Raw genomic sequence first — 22,289 nt, 5'->3', positions numbered from 1 at the left:
ACTATTCACAATAGTAAAGACATGGAATCAACCTAGATGTCCATCAACAGTGGACTGGATAAAGAAAATGTGGTACATATATATCATGGAATACTATGCAGCCACGAAAAAATGAATCACATCCTTTGCAGCCACACGGATGTAACTGGAGGCCATTATCCTATGCATTTATGCATTTATAGGATTAAAGGACTCATAAGGAGTTTCTCTTGGCCTGCGGTGGTTTTTTTTACTCTTTTAGATTGATGAAATGCCAGGGTGAAGGGGATAGCCAATTGGATTAGAGCACAAGTCCTGCTCTAATTATTTGGCAGAGCATCCAGTAAAGGTCCTTCACAGTACCACCATACATTTGCTTGGGGATGGCTAAGCATGGACTGATGGGCGAGCTCTTGGAAAGGCTTGAGCTCCTTGCACTTTTTTATGCTTCCAAGGAAACCAAATTTTCCTCTTGCCGTGAGAGGCCCAACTTGGCATTTAGAGGTGGAAGCTGGATTGCCTTCAGGGGCTGACTAGCAGGGTGTTGAATTTCAGGAAATAGCAGAGAAAGCTCGGCATGATGGATTATCCTAAGCGGTAGGATTCTGAAAAAGACCCACCATACAGTTCATATCTGGTCTACAAGGAGACCATCCAAGTGGAAAGGCGATAATCTGGGCCTCTGACCTACCATGCATACAAGTGTAATAATTGCCTTTATTTAAAAGTGCGAACGGAATATTTAATCCATTCCAGCTTGGCATTTGCATCTTGATATTTTGTCTTGATGGCTAAGGTCTGCCAGTGTCTTTACAATAGACACTCTAGTTTTATTAGATGTAGGAGCAACCTGTGTGGGATCTAGAACTGAGGCCACTGAAGAAGGAGAAGATGGGGTAATAACGCGTATTTTCTAGAGTTAGTTAAGGTGGAGGTGGTGACAGAGAGAAGGACAGGGTTACATTGATAAGGCTGACAGTTAGAAGGGGCAGTGTTTTTAGTGAAATAGATGAAAGGTTTTAGATCTGCACAAACTTTTTTTGTGGAAGTCTAACTTTGCTCCTGAGTAGTTTAAAGGACACAGTCCTATTTACTACAAGGTTCCCAGGCTGTAGGATCAGAAAATCAGCATCTTGGCTGCAGGTGATCACAATGATGAGTGCTAGGGGTAACTGTGTCAATTAGAGGGCCAGGATATAAATATTTGTGTGAAAAGGCTAGCTGTCGTTGATCTTTTACATTTCTACAAGGTATGATAGAGCAAGCATTAAAGGCAATGTTCTGAGGTGAGTTATCAATAGTTACATTAATAACAAAGGAGCTAGTAACAGAATAAGGAAAGGAAGCAATATAGAAGGTATATGAAAATTAAGCTTTCTTTAACTTAGTAGGGCTTGATCTTAGTACAGTAACCTAAGATGTTTTCTTGACTCGAGTATGGTGGGTCCATTCTTTCTTGGCTGTGCCACGGCAGTCTCAGTGGTTAACAGCATAAAATAGGGTCCTTCCTAGGCTGACTCGAGTTTTTTTCTTTCTTTTGATGAGGACGTGATTTTTAGGCTGGTGCTGGTGTACTGAAAATTCTAGGGGTGGTACCTGTGCTAAAAGACTTTTCGTTCTGAGGGAAGGGGAAATGGAAGATAAATTAAGTATATAATTTCTGCTGCATATCTTGGGGCTTCAGGCCTCATGGTGATGCCTCCCGCTCCATTCCTGTTCAGTGCTGCCCAGGGGACGCGGTGGCCTTGACCCGTCTTAAGGTCTTGGCCTTCTCGTGGCTTTCACCGCCCCTGTGCGTTGTGACCTTGGGGATGAGGGGCCTTGTGACTTACCTGGCCACCTTCGGGCCTTAAGAAAACTAAACACCATTTTATATTTGACAGTGCTTTTTGTATGATTTTATACCAGATAAGTTAAATTTTACCTTTAATGTGCTATTAATGTTAAACTTAATTTTAATAAAATCTTGTAGACATTATGTATCCAATTTTAATGTCTGACTATAAGGTAAGATTTTTATAGACTCTTTTTAACCTTTTATAATTTTTGTTAAAGAGCAGGTTAGTGCTTTAAGAAAAATCTATTGTGCTTTTATTTTAATGTCCAGCTCACAGAAAAACTGGATGATACCTCTTTAACTTTAGCTAATATATTTACACACAGAATTTCCTTTACAATTAACATTTTAAAACTTGCTTATTTAAAACAAATTTTTTTAACCTTTTAATGTAGGTAAAAATCCATATTCTTATGCCTCCTTATAATCCTGTTATTAAAAGTGTATTTTATTTTTCTTACATACTTTGCACATAAACTGTTTTTAAAATAGTTTTATATTCAGGAGGCCTAATTACTTTTAAATTATACAATATTTCTTGCATAAATTCCTTTTTATAACTTTTCTTATGACTTTCACAGACAATCTTCAACATGTTTTAACTTTCTGCCTTCCTTTACACTGTTTCTTTTCTTAGTTTCACCTTCTGGGTCTTTGTTTGATTTGTGTCTCTTCCAGTTTCTCTCTTACTCTTTCTTTCTATTTCTCTCTCTCTCTCATTTGCACTCTATTTTTCTTTCTCTCTCTGTCATCTTCTGTTTCTTTTTTCCTTTCTGAGTTCTTCTGGTCTTGCAGCCGGCAGGGCTGGGCAAAGGCATGGGCCTCGCCCCCACGTATGCGCTGCTGTCTGTTTCTCCTGTTTTTATTTTTATCTGATTTCACTTTTTACTTTTTTTTCCCCCTTTTTTCCTACACGTAGTTTCTTGGGCTGGGTGGGATTTGCACGGCTGCAGTCCAGGTCCCGGGCCTTCACCGGCCTTGAGGCTTGGCAGATGCCTGCCACAACTTGCAAGAATTATGCCTTTTCACCTCTTCTCCTCTCCTCCTGGCACCGGTCCTCACCCTCTTTTTCACATACAGCCTGACTGGGGAGAGGAACTTAACTTTTGGCGTGCCTGGCTGTTTGGCACCACACTTGCTGTTTTTGCTCTCTTTCTCTCTGACTTCCTCTCCTAGTTTCTTTTTCCTCTCTGCTGGTCTTTCCCTCGCCCTCTGCGGCTGTTTTCCTCCCTCTCCTTCCTCTTCCACTAGGGGAGCAATGAGAGGGAGAGGAGCTTAGCCTTTTTCTTTCCTCGAGAAGAGGAGGAAGGGGAGTTTTGAATATATATACACATATTTTTTTACTACCAGAGGTTTGTGTGAGGTTCAACCCCCTCTCAATGGGGATTTCTCACCTCTTTTTGAGGTTCAACCCCCTCGATGGGGATTTCTCACCTCTTTTTGAGGTTCAACTTCTCCTTCAATGGGGATTTCTCACCTCTTTTTTGACCTCCAAGACATCCTGACTAAGGAATACTTCACTGCCCCCTGTGGCTTTCTTTCCTTAGTCCTGACTAGGGAATGTTTTACCGCCCCTGCAGTTTCTCTCTCCTTGGTATGTCCTAACCAAGGAATGCTTTACTGCCCTGCGGCTTTTTCTTTAGTCTTGACTACCAAGGAAATACTTTACTGGCTCTCCTGGTGTTTTTTTCCTCGATCTGTGTGCAGAGTTTCCTGGTTCACGTGATATGTGAGGATCTTTTACTCCAGGTCACCAGTCAGTGTTTTTTTTTCTTCTTCTTTTTTTTTTTGTGTTGCTGAGAGTCCGGGTTTGTTTGTCACTCCGGGTGGGTCCTGAGTCCTTATCCCTGAGGCCACTGCAATGAGGCAGAGGAGCAGGCTCCTTCATGAGAGAGGACTGGAGACTACCCCCAGAGGAGAATGTATCCCCGTACCAGCCACCAAGTTGTTTGAAATGCTTGTTCTTTGGTGCCATAAAGAAATAGCACTTGAACATAAATTTAATTTTCTCAGCAAGGCCATTTTTATACTTTCTGCAGAAATGTTACACTCGCCAGCAGTTTTGCCACAAGAGTACACCAAACCAAGGAGACAAGGTCATTTATAACTTGATGCATCCACCTTACTACTGTGTCTAGTTTCTATTGGGGAACAGGGTTTCACATTCTGTATTTGTCTTGATTGGCTAGCAATCTAGATCGTTTTTAAACAAGGAAAAGGCAGAGGAGAACAAAGGAAGGAGGAAGTAACTTGTGGAATGCTGAGAAAGGTAAAAACACCTTTAAATAAGGTAGAGGAACAGGCAATGACCTAATGCTTGCTTGGACCAGTATAAGCGTGCCAGGGCAAATATTTAGGCTAAATTGTGGGAGCTAAGAACATAAAGTACATTGATTTCTTTATTACAGGTAGCAGATATTTAAGAATGTTAGCACAGGTCTTTGAATACATTTTCCTTCTAAGAGAAGTTACTATTTATTCGTAATTAGATGGGGAGGAAAATCTTTGAAGAGGAACCTCTGCTTTGCTTTTCACAACTGTATGAACCAGTTACTGAAAAGAGAATTGTTCTTTAGAGAAAGTGACAATCCTCATGGAGAAAGTGGAAAAATCCTGAAATTTACTGCCACACACGCATACTTTCAGAAATTTGCATAATTGTAGAACTCTTCTTCCCATTTGATCACCCACCCCATCTTTTTGTTCTTTATTTACTATTATTTCAGAGGGATTCAGGGAAACAAGAGAGATAAATGCATGAATTCCACTCTACACTGTGCCATGGAGGCAAATTTACTTTAAGTCCACCTAGCTGGTGAATTTAAATGGTTTAAAACCACAGTAAGGGGGAGGAGATGCGCTGTAGAAGAAACTGCTTCGGTATCATAAAGCGATCGATAGAAATAGTAGATTACAATTCAAGAGATTGAAGATACATTTCATGGACATTTCTAATGGAAGACTTGGGCCTGGACCTACCAGAATCATTGGAGTCCCTCCTAGAGATGACAGCAATCTTTGTTCCTACAATTCTCGGTTCTTCCAAGATTCAGCAATAGGGTGTTGATGGTTTAAGATGTAAAGACAATATAATTCTTACTTTCATCTCATTTAATCTTAGAGGCATTTGGCCAAGCTATTTTAGTTTAGGTTCCACAAAAGCAATGGCCCCAAAACAAGGACTTGGCTACAGATAGATTATCTTGTGGGTGATCCTGCCTTACTTAACTGGGGCTCAATCCAACACGCATAGGCCCCTAAATTGTCCAGCTGGGACAATGTGGGCAGCTTGGACCTGGCTCCCAACCCACATTGGTAAACGTACCCCCCAAATATTTCCTCCTCTCTACTTCTAGGCTGAACATGCACACTGGGCAAATGGGCTCTCTTGGATCTGAAGACTGCTCTAAAGCAGAAAAGCAGACAGACATGTTGGGAGGACACCTAATTCAAGTTAATAGAGTTGGCTGACCAGTTTACAGACTCTCTCTCCTTCTGTCTCTTTCCCTCTCTTGTCAACTTAAGAATTTGGACAACTGATTCAAAATTCTTGCAAAGGCATATCTGGGTAACTAGGGTCTATTGTCAGGCTCTATTGATAACAGAGTACATCCTCACTGAGCATCCTCCACTAGGTGCCAGCAAGCTCCTGGTGTCAATGATGCGGAGGTCATTATGCACTCAGGTCCACATCTCTGATGGATAAATATATTGAATATTAACCATGGATACCCAGCTAAAGTCAGCAGCATGCAGAGATGAAGAGTTCAAAAGAGGCAACGACTGAGAAGAGCTAGGATGAAAGAGAACCAGCCTACAACAGACGGGAAGTAACCCTTGTTCCTGGTCATTCCTCCCTCTGTGTCCCTTCTGTCAGGGACCTAGATACACAGCAGGCATGCCCCTGTACCCCTGCCTACTACCTAGTCTCTACGTGAGTTGGATAAGGAATACTTTATTCTACATTCTTGGATGAACATCAGCTAGAACAATGGAATAGTAATGGGAATTTAAATAACTAAATTCTTCAGGATTTCTTGAGTGCTTACACATACATGATCTATTTCAACTTCATAAAGCCTGAATGAAATGAAAATAACTTTAAGATAATGAATCTCAGACACAATGGAGGAAAAGCTCCAGACACTGACTGAGGAGGACCTGGGACCTCAGCCCGTTTGCAGGACACTTTCTCTTCTATCAGACACCCATAATCCCCTCTATCTGCAGCTCCCACACCCAGGCACTAACCATCAGAAAAACACCTACTATCTCTTCCCTCACTCGCAAATTCCTCACTAAACGCATCTCTTCTTGCCGCCTTTTACTTAACTGGCTGCACTTGGCTCAGCCCCCTCTGCTCCTACTGTCTTTCCAAGAAAGTCACATCTGATGGATGTACATTTTTTCGGTTTTGGAAACTGTTAACTGTTGCCACAACAAGGAGGTAAGACGTGCTGGCAAAATCCTTTGGCACCTACCTTGCTGTGGCTGAGTGGGGCTGGGCTGTGATGGCAAGAGATATAGGAGCCCCCATTATGGGTGAAAGCTGCATGGGGCTCTTTGCATACTAGGGCACCAGAAGCTTTCCTAGTGTGGCACCCACAGCCCTGAGGGGTATCACTGATGATTAACATCCAAAGAACCTGAGGCCCAAAGCAGAGATAGTGAACTCCAAATCTCTCATTTTAAGACTGAGATTCCCATCTGATTTTTTGTCAAACCAGCCAGAGTATTTGGAACAGAAATGCCTAATTTGCCTGTTAAAAAGTAAGAGAGTGCTGATATTTACGCTCTGGCTGAAATGTAAGACTCTTTTTCTTGAAAGCTCCATATATGAAAAAGAAAAGTGAAATCAGATTATGCTTTTTCCTCTTCCCAACAAAGCCAGTATTTCCAAGGATAGGAGAGTGAAAGGCTCTCTGCCCAGTACTCAGGCTGCCCGGTGTGGATGGCTCAGTGAGAGAGGGGGAGGGTGAGAAGCCATTGGGGCCAAAATTAGGGCTCTCAGTGACTGAGAGGAGCGGACAAGTCTTCAGTCAGCAGAGCTGGATTTGGGATGACAGACCAGGATTTCTGGGGTCAGTGCAAAGGCCAGTGAAAGCCTCCTCCTTCCCTTCCCTGCTCAGCCCCTGGGGTCTTCTTCCTCCACAACGAGTACTGGTGAGTCTGAAATCTCTTCTCTGCCTATGCTCCACTGAGGGAGACCTGGCCTTTGGGTCCTAGGGGCAGAGTGAGATAGAATTAAGGAATCTGCTGTGGAAACACTGAAAGCGTCTTGATGCCTTCACATCACTGCCCCCCGCATCACAGCTCCAAAAGGGACCCATGATAGTCCCCAGGGATTGGCTGGAATACCACACAGGTTCATTAATTCTCTGGCCATGCTCAGGGAATATACTCTCTCCCGGTCACACTCAGGTAATCGGAAGTCCAGACATTCTAATAAACAAGCCCTAGACCCTTGTTGAACTTAAATCTCCCTCGCCCCAGCTCAGTCCCGCCTTGGAATGAGAAATCAGCAGTAGGGACAAGAAAAGAGTCAGCTTCTGGTCTTTTCTTTCTCCTACCTCCTATGCTATGAGCGTCTGATGTTTGGGACCCTTACAAGGTGTCTGTGTGGGAGTGGAGAGGGTGCTGAAGGGTAGAGAGGTGGGGAGAGGAGAGGCAGTGGTGAAAGTCAGGACAAGTCTCGCTTGTGATATGGTTGCAATCTGGCCTTAATGGTCTCTGGGAGGTAGTGAATGTAACTTCCTATCCTCTAGTATGAGGGACCATAAGGGACCCTCTCTGATACTCCTTTTTGGATCTTTGAGATAGGCAAAGCCCTAATCCGCAGGTTTTCCTCTCACCTCCTCGGTCTCTGCAACAGGTGGGCCCCATTGTCTTTCAACTGAGGTCCTGTTGACTGTGTTCTGCACACTGGGCTCTTCCCTCTGGCCCTTACTGTTGGCCTTTGGTGAAGGCACATCCATATGCCCTTTCTGCCTCCTCAATCTGACAGTTGTCCTGTTCTGACCTGGGCAAGGAGTAAAGGGGGCAAAGCCAATCTCACAGTCTCATAGCTGCATAAGTGGTTTTGCAACTTCTTAGTTCTGTAAATCTCTAGAAAGCAGACACATGATCATCTTTCTTATAGAGATGATAAGATCATCAGTCTTACAGAGCCCTTGTACTGGGGCATCGCTTCACTTAAACACCCTGGGAGCTTTTATTATGGTCCCCGTTTAAAACAGAAGGAAATGAGATTCTCTGAGAGGTGAAGCAGATGCCCAAGGTCTCTGCTAGTATAAACATGCATGTGCAAGTGTCTTTTTCATATAATGACTTCTTTTCCTCTGGGTAGACACCCAGTAGTGGGATTGCTGGGTCAAATGGTAGATCTACTTTTAGTTCTTTGAGTCATCTCCATACTGTTTTCCACAATGATTGTACTAGTTTATATTCCCTCCAGCAGTATAAAAGTGTTCCTTTTCACCACCTGCATGCCAACATCTGTCATTTTTTAATTTTTAAATTATGGCCATTCTTACAGGAGTAAGGTGGTATCTCACTGTGTTTTTACTTTGCATTTCCCTGATTATTAGGGATGTTGAGCATGTTTTTTCATGTTTGTTGACCATTTGTCTATCTTCTTTTGAGAATTGTCTATTCATGTTCTCTGCCCCACTTTTTGATGGGATTATTCATTGGTTTTCTTGCTGATTTGTATGAGTTCCTTGTAGATTCTGGTATTGGTCCTTTGTCAGATGCATAGTTTGCAAAGATTTTCTCCCACTCTGTGGATTGTCTGTTTACTCTGCTGATTAATTCTTTTGCTGTGCAGAAGCTTTTTAGTTTAATAGGTTCCATTTATTTATTTTTGTTTTTGCTGCATTTGCTTTGGGATCTTAGCCATGAATTCTTTGCCTATGTCAATGTCTAGAAGAATTTTTCCAATGTTATCTTCTAGAATTTTTATGGTTTCAAGTTAGATTTCAGTCTTTGATCCATCTTGAGTTTATTTTAAAATTATTATTATTATTTTTATTTTTGATAAAATAAAAATGTGTCACCAGGCTGGAGTGCAGTGGCACAATCTCGGCTCACTGTAACCTTCACCTCCCGGGTTCAAGCAATTCTCCTGCCTCAGCCTCCCGAGTAGCTGGGACTACAGGTGCATACCACCACACCCAGCTAATTTTAATTATTTTTTATTATTATACTTTAAGTTCTAGGGTACATATGCACAATGTGCAGGTTTGTCACATATGTATAATTTTTGTAGTTTTAGTGGAGACGGGGTTTCACCATGTTGGCCAGGATGGTCTTGATCTCTTGGCCTCGTGAACCACCCGCCTCAGCCTCCCAAAGTGCTGGGATTACAGGCATGAGCCACTGCACCCAGCTGAGTTTATTTTTGTATAAGGTGAGAGCTGGGGATCCAGTTTCATTACTCTACATGAATCATCACATTGATTTTTCCGTCAGCCTTTTCTGATAGTGATCAAACAGAGCAAAAGCCTGGGATTTGATCCACAGTGGTTTCCGGGCTCATGGAGTTCTCTGATGCACCAGCCTCCACATCTGTGCTAAGGCCAGGTCTTACTTTGCTGTAAGTACCTTTGTTTGGGGATCAAGATAATTGGTATGGAATTAACTATATATAACCTTACATGGGAAATCTATTAATCTGTGTTCTTCATTCTGCATATTTTACTCGTGAAATTAATTCATCGGATTATGACCAGCATTAAAAAACAAACAGATGAAAAAACATTCATAGAATGGAATAGGAGTTATAGAGTGTATTTAAGGCAAATTGTTCTGTAATACCTTGCATTCACCTGTGTGCATGTATTTGTGTGCATGTATACTTGGTTCCTATGTGCTCACTTAGTAAATTTAGGAATATGCTCCTTCTAGGGTCTGGTTCTTTTTTTTTTTTTTTTTTGTATGGCTGCCACTCTATAATTGAACCTGGTCCCGTGACTCCCTTTCGAAGGGCCTCTTCCTCTTCTTCCAAAAGGACTCCTCTTCTCCTGTCTGGAGGAAGGTATCTGGCAATATATCTGGGCAAGATATTCAAAGAGCCGGGCTTGGAGCAATTGCAACCCAGGCTGAATTCTGATGACCTTTTCTAAACTTCCAGGTCAGTGCTCCTGGAGGCTCATGCTCACAAACACAGACCCACTAAAACCCCTGGAAGACACTGCAACCTTATACAGAGGAAACCATGCCCTCACTGGCCTGGCAGTGGCACAGGGGCCCAGGCAGACACAACACAGAAGAGTCCTGGTGTAACTGAGATAAAGTATCTCAATTGTACAAATAATTATTTTGGGCTCAGTGGTGTCCAGTGTGCAGCTGGTGAGCCTTCACATGGGCCCAGGAGAAGTGGATCATATGATCAAGGCCTGGGGGTGGGACAGTTGAGCTGGGGCTGCAGGGGCTAAGGCTCTTTTCCATGGGGCTCAGCACTGGTGGACAGGTAAGCAGACAGGTTTGAAGATGCTGGCTCTGTTCACAGACAGGGTCACAGAAAAAGCCTGGAAAACTATAGGGTTTTCGGCCGACCTCCCACACTCACCATGGACAGTCAGTACCCTGCACTGGCCTGTGTCATACCTAAGCAGAGTGTGCTTGAAAATCAGATGTATATTAGTAGGCTCCGTGCTCAGCAGGGACAATTTAGAAAGGGAAGTTAATTTATCTGTCCGTTAATAAGTTAATAACACACAAAGTGTACTGTGTTTTATTAATCAAACAAAAATATGTTAAACACCTGCTGGGCACAAAGAGTACAATGGTAAAGATTCTAGTGGAAATGTTTAATGGTTAATGCCAAGACCTGTGTATGTATTAATATGATGCCAATCATTTAATACCTGATGAAGCAATACTTTCTGGGACTACTTGGGTTAGAAAATGGCCCTGCCACGGGCCCAAGCCCATCCCCGGCCCTGCATGTGCTCCTGTTCCACTCCCTTGTGCACCTATCAAGTACAACGTTGTGGGGAAGGGGAGTACTCGATTCCTCACCTTAACCAGTCTGCCAGCTATCCATGCACAGACATGTGGCCAAAACTCCGAAGGCCAGACCTCCCCACTCCATTCTCCTGCTAGGCTGCTGAGGGACTACATTTGAATCTGATAACTACCCTGCCCCCTTCCCTCCAGATTCCACAGGTTACCTCTTCCTCTTTGTGGACTAACTAAAAGCAACCATAGCTAAGTAGCACTTGATGAGAAGAAACTAGTTATATACATAAACCAAAATAATTAATGTTACAGTGGAGAAACTTTACATAGCAGCCACGGATGAAGTCTGGCATGAGGAAGTCAATGATCAGTGGCTGCTCTCGCCATATGGTGGGTTATAATATCTTCCCAAGGCAAGTGAGGCACTGAGAAGTTGAAGACTCACATACATTCCAGAGAACAGGGCCTCTCTCATCCATCTCCTCCATTAGGGCCTTTCCTCATATTTCATAGATGGACAGCTGGAGCCAGTTCTCTGTTTCCTGGGCCCTCTAAAAGGGCCACAGACTTGGACAAATCCATTGTCCTGGGCACTCAGGAGGCAAGATTCTGTGTGTGCATGAGTGTACAAACGTGTCATGTGAGAGAATGTGTGGGCACTGGGCACACCAAGCATGAGTGAGGGTAGGTGAGTGAACATGTGTGAGCCTACATGAGTGTATATATACATGCACAGAGTGTATGAGCGTGTGTGCACCAAACAGAAGTTTGTGTGAACCTAGCACCACGAGTGAATGTGTGTTTGTGTGTGGGGTAAGTGAACATGTTGCAGCCTGAGTGAGCAGGTGTGAGTGTGTGCAACAGGGATGAATGTGTGTATTCATGTTTACACATGTCAGCTTAAGTATGTTAGGGTGTGTGAACGTGTGTCAGTGTGAATATGTGTGGGCCTGTGCACAGAGTGCGAGCGAGTGTATGTGTGCATGCTGAGGGTGAGTGAGACGGTGTGAGCGCGAGTGTGTGGGGTAAGTGAACATGGCTGGGCATGGGTGAGTGTGCACACCAGGTGTGAGAGGCTCTGTGCAGAGTGTTGTGTGTGTTCACAGTGAGTGTGTGAAACAGACCTGCCAGGCCATGCTAGGAGTAGAGAATCACATCACCTTCTTTTAATCAGTCTCAAATACCTGGCCCCGTGGGGAACCTGCAAGAGCCAGGTTTGGCAAACGCAATGATAATCAATTGTCTAATCACTGCCTCGAAGAAGAGCAGAGCATTTGAGTATACTCTCTCCTCTCCCTCTCTTCAGTTGGGCCCAACGTGAGAATCCTAAGGGAAGCTCTGGGGGTCAAAGGCTGGTGGCTTACTTTGTATATATTGCAGCATTTCAGTACCACTCGGCACGTGTGCTCCCCTGCCCGATGAGGCAAGTGTTAAACAGAGACCGACCACAGCTTCAAGTAAGCAATGGGAACTGGATGTTTCATGTCCTCTGGCGCCATCTTCAGCAGAGAAATCTATAGGTCTCTTTTACTTGTCTGGCCTTGGTTGTGAACTGAAACTTGTGAAGGAGCAGACAGTTAGGATAGAGTAAAAGAGGAAAAGACAGAAAACTCCTGGGCTTTTCAGGAGACCTGGTTCATTCCCCACTATTTAAGCTGTCTCATGACCACAGTCCTGCTTTGGAGGCTGACTATTGGAGGCACAACCGGCCTCAGAGGGTTCCTCAGGGGCCCTACCTTTCTTGCTCCCTGAAGGAATGTGCACATTGCTTGAATGAGTGTTTTTTTATTGTTTTTAATCCAGATGTCTTTGCTGCAGTCTTTGTTGAGGGCTGGGGATGCTAAAAGTCAGATGATTCATGTGTACCCTGTCCATCCTAACTCACCTGCTCTTCTACTTCTGCAGCTTACTCCAGTGCCCACCGATACGACAGAGTTCCCACATGCCCCTCACACTCCATTAGCTGCATCCTAAACCCTTTATGCCACACCATAAGCATTGGGGTTTTTTGTTTGTTTGTTTTGAGACGGAATCTCGTTCTGGCTGGAGTGCAGTGGCGCGATCCCGGCTCACTGCCACCTCTGCCTCCCAGGTTCAAGTGATTCCCCTGCCTCAGCCTCCCGAGTAGCTGGGACTACAGGCGCACACCACCACGCCCGGCTAATTTTTTGTATTTTAGTAGAGACACGGTTTCACCATGTTGGCCAGGATGGTCTCAATCTCCTGACCTCGTGGTCCGCTCGCCTTGGCCTCCCAAAGTGCTGGGATTATAGGCAGGAGCCACCACACCCGGCCAGCATTGGGGTATTTTATCAAAGACGGAGGCCACAAATGTTGAGAAAGCCTTAGTAGGTGGGAACTTGCCAGAGGTGGCCTCTGCCATCAAGGAGACTCTGAAGATAGTGTCCAGGACACCAGTCAACATTGCTATGGCAGGGACTCTGGCAGTGGGCTGAACACCTTCATCAGTGCCCTTTGAAACACAGGACATGAGGGGAAGGCCTCACCTCCTACTGGGCTGGTAAAAGCTACCCAAAGATGTGCCCCCTATTTCTCTTCCTACTTTCCAAATGTGGTGCTGTGGGACCTGCCTGGCACAGGGTCTGCCACCAAAACCCTGGAGGACTACCTCATGGAAATGCAGTTCAACCAGTATGACTTCATCATGGTTGCATCTGCACAATTCAGCATGAATCATGTGATGCTTGCCAAAACCACTGAGGACATGGGAAAGAAGTTCTACATTGTCTGGACCAAGCTGGACATGGACCTCAGCACAGGTGCCCTCCCAGAAGTGCAGCTACTGCAGATCAGAGAAAATGTCCTGGAAAATCCCCAGAAGGAACAGGTTTGTGAACACTAATTCCTGTCCTTATTAAACATTTTCCATCTCCTCCTATTGCTTCCTTTTCTCCTTTATTTCACCGGACTCAATGAAACACACCTGGTGCAGAAGGGTACTTACAATTTTAGGGGGCATGTAGAGAGGGTGGTTGTGTTGTTCTTTGAGACTTTTTGGGTGTTGGGGCCAAGATTCCCAGGCAAGGCTGCTTGCTTCAAAGGTCCTTTCCCTTCACAGAACTCTCCACTAGGTGCTAAAAATGATCAGTGTCTTAAAATGGGTATAAGATTATATCATCAGGGTCCTAGCATGCTCAAACTGAGTTGTTTAATAAGACGTTAATAATAAGGGTATATTCAAAGGTGTGGACAGGGTGCAGGGAGACCACCAAAACAAAATGTTAACCCCAAGGTATAACCTCAAGGCAAGCAACGGTCGGGAGGAGCCCTCTCCAGGTTTGAACAGGCAAATGGAGAGGCAGGTTGCTTGAATCTCAAGATAGAGTTTATCAGTAATAATAAAGACTTCTGGGTTTACAAACATACAATTGAAATCTACAACAAAATCTCTAAAACAGAAAAAAGAGTAACCATGTTAAAGGTTCTAAGTTCTTGTTTTATCCAGAGCATGAGTAAAGACATTGATTAAGTTTAAGCTATGGTTTATAAGTGATGCCTAATATCTTATGGTTTATAAGTAATGCCTAATATCTTTAAATAACTAATGAAGGAATATAAACTGCAAATAACTTGCAAGTGACAAGAAAAACAATAGTATAACAAAAATACACTCAATCCAAAGGAAGACAAAAGAATATATAGCACAAAATAAAATGTTACATATAAACTGAAAATATCAATAATTGTACTCAGTGTAATTGGACTAAATGTTTTAGTTAAAAGTAAAATGATCATCAGGCTGGATTTTAAAATTCTAACCATATATATGTGTGTATATGTGTGTGTATATATATATTTTCTTTTTTTTAGAGATGGAGTCTTGCTCTGTCACCAGGCTGGAGTGCAGTGGTGCGATCTCAGCTCACTGCAACCTCCACCTCCCGGATTCAAGCAATTCCCTTGCCTCAGCCTCCCAAGTAGCTGGGACTACAGGTGCCCACCACCACGCCCAGCTAATTTTTGTATTTTTAGTAGAGATGGGGTTTCACCATGTTGGCCAGGATGATCTCGATTTCATGACTTTGTGATCCATCCGCCTTGGCCTCCCAAAGTACTGGGATTACAGGCATGAGCCACTGCACCTGGCCATCATATTTATTTTATAAGTGACATACTAGATTAGGATACAGAAACTATGCCAGAAAACCTACCCCTCAAGTCCCAAGTCAGATAAAGCAATTGTAAGCCAAATATATAGTAAATAATGTTTCAGAAAGATGCCTGTATAGATGGTAAAAGCATTCATTAAAAACCCAAAAATAGGCTGGGCACGGTGGCTCACACCTGTAATCCCAGTACTTTGGGAGGCTGAGGCAGGTGGATCACGAGGTCAGGAGATCGAGACCATCGTGGCTAACATGGTGAAACCCTGTGTCTACTAAAAATATATTTAAAAAATTAGCCAGGCATGGTGGTGCACACCTGTAGTCCCAGCTACTCGGGAGGCTGAGGCAGGAGAATGGCATGAACCCGGGAGGCGGAGCTTGCAGTGAGCCGAGATGGCACCACTGCACTCCAGCCTGGGCGACAGAGAGACTCCGCCTCAAAACAAACAAACAAACAAACAAAAATACACCCAGTAGTCAGGCTGGTTTTAAACTCTAGCTTTTGTAGGGAACGAGAGAGTTTTCTGTGCTGCGGAAGGGTCCTATTTCTTTTCCTTTCTTTCATTCTTTTTTTTTTTAAATGTCTGCTTTATTGAGATGCTATTCACATACGTAATTTTAAAAAATCTGTATGGCAGTAAAAGATGTGTGCTTATAATTTAAACAGTACATAATTATGCACTATTATGTAAGTTCCATTTCCTAATAATAAGAAATTGTAAAAAAATTCTTCAAAGGAGGTCTTCATATAGTGATATAGAACAATTACTAACATGTTTAAGAAAAAATAGGTTGTTAGATATTATTTAAGAAATGCTTCCATGTCTGTAAGACAGAGAAATAGCTTGTGCATACTTGCTCATGTATACATACAATAGTTCTGCAAGGATATTATGGTCATTTCTCAGGGGTAAGGGGTGGATAAATATGGAATGGGAAGATATATTATTATGTACCCCCCTTTTTTGAGACAGGGTCTTGATATTTTGTCCAGGCTGGAGTGCAGTGGTACCATTATTTAATAGCTTACTTGAGCCTCGAACTCATGGTATCTTCCTGCCTCAGCCTCCTGAGTAGCTAGGACCACAAGCACACACTTATTATGCCTGGCTGATTTTTAAATTCTTTTGTAGAGACAAGGTCTTGCTATGTTGCCAGACTGGTCTTGATTATTCTGGTTTCCACCCCCTGTACTGAGAGTGAGCCATGTGTTCCTTGCCTGGCTGTGCCTGAGGTCAACTCTCAGACCCAGGAGGACTGCGAAGCAGAGATGGATGAAGGGTTCTTGTACAGAGACATCTGAGTATTAGTCAGCTGGCACACATTATTTTTCTATTTTAATGAGCATTTTCAAATTTGAAAAACAAACTTCATCTCTACTTTTAACAGACAGGTGTTTGGAAATGTTAGTTTTGGTTTCAATGAAGCCATGCAGGTAAGAAAAACCATGTTACTTGGACTGGAAAAGAGGGATAGGTCAAATTTCAGGGCAAGAATTGACATGGTAGCTGGGCAGGAACAAAAAGATAAAGGGAAGCCTGTGCTTTTGGTTGTACTCCCTGCATATGGCCCTGGAACAGCAACCTGGTGATCTGATTACCATAAGCAGCACCCTCCTTCCATTGGTCTTGAAGGGAAGATGGAGCAGGTGCAGAGTCAGATGATGGCAGAGAATTTGGTAGGGTGTTGCATGCACTCCATCTTCCTCCCCCTTATCTGTCCTAGATGTGATTGGTATGGCTGGTAAAGAATCATGGACCCATGTGCATCAAATGTTCACAATTTAGCATAAATAAGAGCATCAGCAGTGACTTCATCAGGACAGGGATTCTTTTGATCATCCGTGGTCCCCTAATGCACGATGGCAGGCCAGGTGTGGGGCAAACATTCAACTTTATAATAGACAAAATTGTTGTATATGATTGAATTTTTTGTTTTATTCCTTTGAGAAGATGGTATATAAATCTCAAGTTTGGAGACTTGAATATAAAGGGCCATTGAATCACTTGTATATTTCTGAATCTTGCTTGATTCAATCCCTTGCCACTCGCAGCACTGTGCTTCATCTGTGTCTTCACAAAAGAGAAAGAACTAGCAACAGCTTCATTACTCTTCCCTCCTTGTAAACATTCTGATGGTATTTACAAGCAGGAAGATAACTCAAGAAGTTCTCATCTAAGAATGTTTTTAGTAGGCTTTTTGCATTGCTTATTGTAGATGAATCTGGAATTTGTGAAGTACAGGGCACAACTTGGAGAGCTAAAGTTAGTCATGTAGGTTTCCTACCTGTGCAACTAATGGAATGTAAAACCTAAGAAGCTCTAAACTTAAATGGCCTCCTAGGGCTAACATGTACGGCATGTACATGATACATACAGTAACATTAATCTCCTACTCAGACACAAAGTACATTACAGTGCAAAAATAGATTTTTTTGGAAGTATGTCAGATCTTTTGGGCCTTTTCAGAGATGGGTGTTGCTGTTTCTCTGCTTACTTTTTGCTCATGCTCTTCATCAATTAGTAAAATTCAGTATTAAGTAAGCTCTATAATTTTCATAAATCCACTTTGACAGTTTGAGCTCCGTGGTGTACTTCTGATATTACTATAAATTCTTAGACTCAGCTTCTCATTATTATCTTATATTCTTATATTTTAAGAGCCTTAGTTCTTAAAGATTTATCTTTTCCTGCTACATTTGATTTCTTAGAGCAATCATTTGTTCTGATTAAATTATTAACGGAATTATTTTTTCTACCTAAGTTGCACAGGGGATGGACGTTCTTTCCATCTGGCTCACCTTATTCAAAATACTAAAACTATAATCAAAACTAATTTTAGATACTCATTTCTTAATTGAGCTGTTTGTCCACTTCTTATTTCATGAAATTAGGAAATTGTTCATACATTCTCATTAAGAGCAGTGATGCCAGTGATGCAGTGTGGTGTAAGTATGAAGGCTGGTACCCAGAACATGGGATAAGCTAGAGAGAACTCTAAGGACATAATTTAAAGTCATATTCTGCAGAGAATGGAAAAGACCAAGTCTCCATTGAGGCTTCAGTTCTGGAAACTAATCTCAACAAGAATGTACCCTTTTTCATTCTCAACTCTAGGAACAAGTAGAAGAATCAAACGACTGTTTCTATTTCAGGTTAATTTGTCTATAATAATATTTCATTTCCTGGAGAAGTGTTTTAAGAGTGCATATCATTGAATTTCTAATAGAAAAGAAAATAATATTGAGTTTCTTTACTGTATTTTTAGGCAACATTCTCAAATGAATTATGGTAATCTTTGCTCATATCTTTTATTATTTTATTTTTTTCTGCTAGCTTTGGGTTTAGATCATTATTCTTCTTCTACTTCCTTAAAACATAAAGTTGTATTGTTGAAGTGAAATATTTTATCCTTTTAAAATGTAAGTATTTAAAGCTATAAATTTCCCTCTTAGTACTGCTTTTACAGCATCCCATTAGTTTTTGCAAATTGTGTTTTCATTTGTCCTAAGGTATTTTCTAATTTTTCTTATTTTACCCATTGGTTGTTTAAAAGTGTGTTGTTTAAAGTCCACATATTTGTGAATTTTCCAGTTTTTCTTCTGATATTTTTAGTTTGATTCCATAGTAATTAAGAAAGATGCTGCTTAATTTCAATCTTTTAAAGTGTATTAACACTTGTTTTGTGGTCTAACGTACAGTCTCTCCTGAGGAATGTTCCATATTCACTTAAGAAAAAAATCATATATTCTAATGGAATCTTGTTGGGTGAAGTGTTCTGTATGTGTCTGCTAGGTCCAACTGGTTTGCAGTATTGTTGAAGACAGGAGGTTCTATCCAGTATTGAGAGAGGGGTATTGACACTTCCTACTATTACTATAGAGCTGTCTATTTGTTCTCTCCAATTTTATCAATGCTTGCTTAATATATTTTGGAGATACAATATTTGGTACATATGTTTATAATTATTATACCTTAATAGAACTGATTCTTTTATTTACATGTAGTGTCTTGCTTTGTCTCTTGTAACAGTTTTTAATTTAAATTTAACCTAGAGTCTATTTTGTCTGATATTAGTATAGCCACCCCTGCTCTCTTTCAGTTACTGTTTGCGTGGAATATCTCTTTCCACTCTTCCACTTTCAAACTATAGTATCCTGAGATCTATAGTGAATCTGTAAAGTATCTATAAAGACAGCATATAATTGTATCACATCTCCCCAACCCTGTTCTACCAATATCTGCTTTTTGATTGGACAGAAACATCCATTTACATTTAAAGCAATTACTGATGAAGTGGAACTTCTGCCATTTTGATGTTTTCTCTTTGTCTTACAGCTTTTTTGTCTCTCATTTCCTCAATTATTACTTTCCTTTGTTTTTAGTTCATTTTTCATAGTGACACATTTTGATTTCCTTTTCATTTCCTTTTGTGTACCTTTTGTAGATATTTTCTTTGTGGTTACCATGGAGGTTACATGTAGCAGTACAAAGTTATAACAATCTGTTTTGAATTAATACCAACTTAAACTTCAGTTGCACACAACACTTTGCTTTTTTACAACTTTCCTTCCCCTCTTTGTTATTTATGTCAAAATACAATCTTTATGTATGTTGTATACCTATTAACATGGATTTATAATTATTTTTATGAATTTGCCTTTTAAATTCTATAAAAAATAAAATGTAGTTACAAGCCAAAATTATATAAAAACATTAGTTTTTATAATGTCCATGTATTTGCCTTTACCAGAGATCTTTATATTTTCCTATGTGTTCAAGTTACTGTCTATTGTCATTTTATTTCAACTTTGAAGGGCTGCCTTAACACTGATTGTAGTGCAGGGCTAGTAGTAATGTAGCCTCTTAGCTTGTTTACCTGGGGGTGCATTTATTTTTGCCTAATCTTAGTAGGACAGTTTTGCCAAATACAGAAGTCTCAGTTGACAAGTATTTTTCTTTTTCTTTTAGCACCTTAAATATATCATCTCTGTGCCTTCTGGCCTGCCGCCTTTCTGCTGAGAAACTTACTGATAATCTTATTGAGGACAGCTTGTATATGATGAGTCTCTTTTCTCTTGCTGCTTTTAAGATTCTATTTGGTTTTTAAGAGTTTGATTACTATTTGTCTCAGTACGGGTGTTTTTGGCTTTATCTTGTGGTTCATAGAGCTTCTTTTTATGTCTTTCCTCAAACTTGGGAAGCTTTTGGCTATTACTTTTTCAAATAAACTATCCGTCCCTTTCTTCTCTTTCTGGAAGTCCCATAATGTTTTAAATGAGTAAAAACACAATAATTTTGAATATGACTTTTTCTTGATGGGAATTTACTTGGTTGCTCTTTTTTTCTGTTTTTCAGAGTCTCTATAAAGTTATTTAAACCATCCATAGTATTTTTTCTGTGAATGAACAAAGGTTTGGAGATTCTTAGTTTACCATTTTGCTGATATCACTCAGTACTGTGAACACAAGTATGACCAAGGCCCGTAGCCTGGCTCCTAGTCAGCATTGCTTTGAGTTATACTTTTCAAAATTCTCCTACTTGGCGTAGCTCCTAGTGTATCTTTGTTGACGAGGTAAATGAAATTCAACATGCACAGTAATTTTTCTCAAACTTAGATTTATTTTCTAATTAAAAATAAATGTAATAATTGGCAGCTTAAAAATGAATAGAAGCAGAGTGAAATTTTATCATTTTTTCTTTATCTTTAAGGAAGAGTTTGTTTTATTCATTATAATTATGTGATGACTTAGTAAGTAGTTGAATTTTATTAAAATCATTGAAATGATTAGTTTTTCTGTTGGCCACCAGAGAAGTGACTGAAATGGTTTGCTGATTTAGACATTTAGTAGGCATATGAGAAGTGAACAGATTAGGAAGAATGCAAACTTATCAAAACTCCCAGAACAGAGTTTGAGATCTGAAAATGGACAGACCGTCTGCTCAAGTGGGTCCCTGACCCCAAGTAGCCTAACGGGGAGACATCCCCCACTAGGGGCAAACTGACACCTCACACCTCACACGGCCGGGTACACCCCTGATCGTCCAGAGGAACGATCAGACAGCAACATTTGCTGTTCAGCAATATTCACTCTTCTGCAGCCTCCGCTGCTGATACCCTGGCAAACAGGGTCTGGAGTTGACCTTCAGCAAACTTCAACAGACCTGCAGCTGAGGGTCCTGACTGTTAGAAGAAAAAATAACAAACAGAAAGGACATCCACACCAAAATCCCATCTGTACGTCACCATCATCAAAGACCAAAGGTAGATAAAACCAGAAAGATGGGGAATAAGCAGTGCAGAGAAGCTGGAAATTCTGAAAATCAGAGTGCCTCTCCCCCTCCAAAGGAATGCAGCTCCTTGCCAGCAATGGAACAAAGCTGGATGGAGAATGACTTTGACGAGTTGAGCGAAGAAGACTTCAGACAATCAAACTTCTCTGAGCTAAAGGAGGAGTTATGAACCCAGTGGAAAGAAACTAAAAGCCTTGAAAAAAGATTTGACGAATGGATAACTAGAATAACCAATGTAGAGAAGTCCTTAAAAGACCTGATAGAGATGAAAACCATGACACGAGAACCACGTGACAAATGCACAAGCTTCAGTAACTGACTCATCAGCTGAAAGAAAGGGTATCAGTGATTGAAGATCAAATGAATGAAATGAAGCGAGAAGACAAGTTTAGAGAAAAAAGCATAAAAAGAAATGAACAAAGCCTCTAAGAAATATGGGACTATGTGAAAAGACCAAGTCTACATCTGATTGGTGTACCTGAAAGTGACGGGGAGAATGGAACCAAGTTGGAAAACACTCTGCAGGATATTATCCAGGAGAACTTCCCCAACCTAGCAAGGCAGGCCAATATTCACATTCAGGAAATACAGAGAACACCACAAAGATACTCCTTGAGAAGAGCAACTCCAAGACACATAATTGTCAGATTCACCAAAGTTGAAATGAAGGAAAAAATGTTAAGGGCAGCCAGAGAGAAAGGTCAGATTACCCACAAAGGGAAGCCCATCAGACTAACAGCAGATCTCTTGGCAGAAACTCTACAAACCAGAAGAGAGTGGGGACCAATATTCAACATTCTTAAAGAAAGGCTTTTCAACCCAGAATTTCATATCCAGTCAAACTAAGTTTCATAAGTGAAGGAGAAATAAAATCCTTTACAGACAAGCAAATGCTGAGAGATTTTGTCACCACCAGGCCTGCCCTACAAGAGCTCCTGAAGGAAGCACTAAACATGGAAAGGAACAACCAGTACCAGCCACTGCAAAAACATGCCAAAATGTAAAGACCATTGATGCTAGGAAGAAACTGCATCAACTAACGAGCAAAATAACCAGTTAACATCATAATGACAGGATCAAGTGCACACATAA

At 41.4% G+C, this 22,289-nt stretch overlaps 1 protein-coding gene across 1 annotated transcript in view; it reads left to right on the top strand.

Annotated features, from left to right (window-relative positions):
• Positions 1 to 12,195: 12,195 nt before the first annotated feature.
• The window catches only part of IRGM (immunity related GTPase M), a 33,213-nt gene continuing 23,119 nt past the window's right edge, over positions 12,196 to 22,289 (top strand). Inside the window, 3 exon segments of the mRNA XM_073010342.1 lie at positions 12,196 to 12,234; positions 13,096 to 13,210; positions 13,213 to 13,625. Of these exon segments, the coding sequence (XP_072866443.1) occupies positions 12,196 to 12,234; positions 13,096 to 13,210; positions 13,213 to 13,625 (567 nt within the window).

The sequence above is a fragment of the Chlorocebus sabaeus genome, chromosome 23 (assembly GCF_047675955.1).
Source record: "Chlorocebus sabaeus isolate Y175 chromosome 23, mChlSab1.0.hap1, whole genome shotgun sequence".
In the NCBI taxonomy this organism is placed as follows: domain Eukaryota; kingdom Metazoa; phylum Chordata; class Mammalia; order Primates; family Cercopithecidae; genus Chlorocebus; species Chlorocebus sabaeus.
Note: the sequence above shows the minus strand (reverse complement) of the source record. Positions and strands in the feature narration are given on the sequence as shown.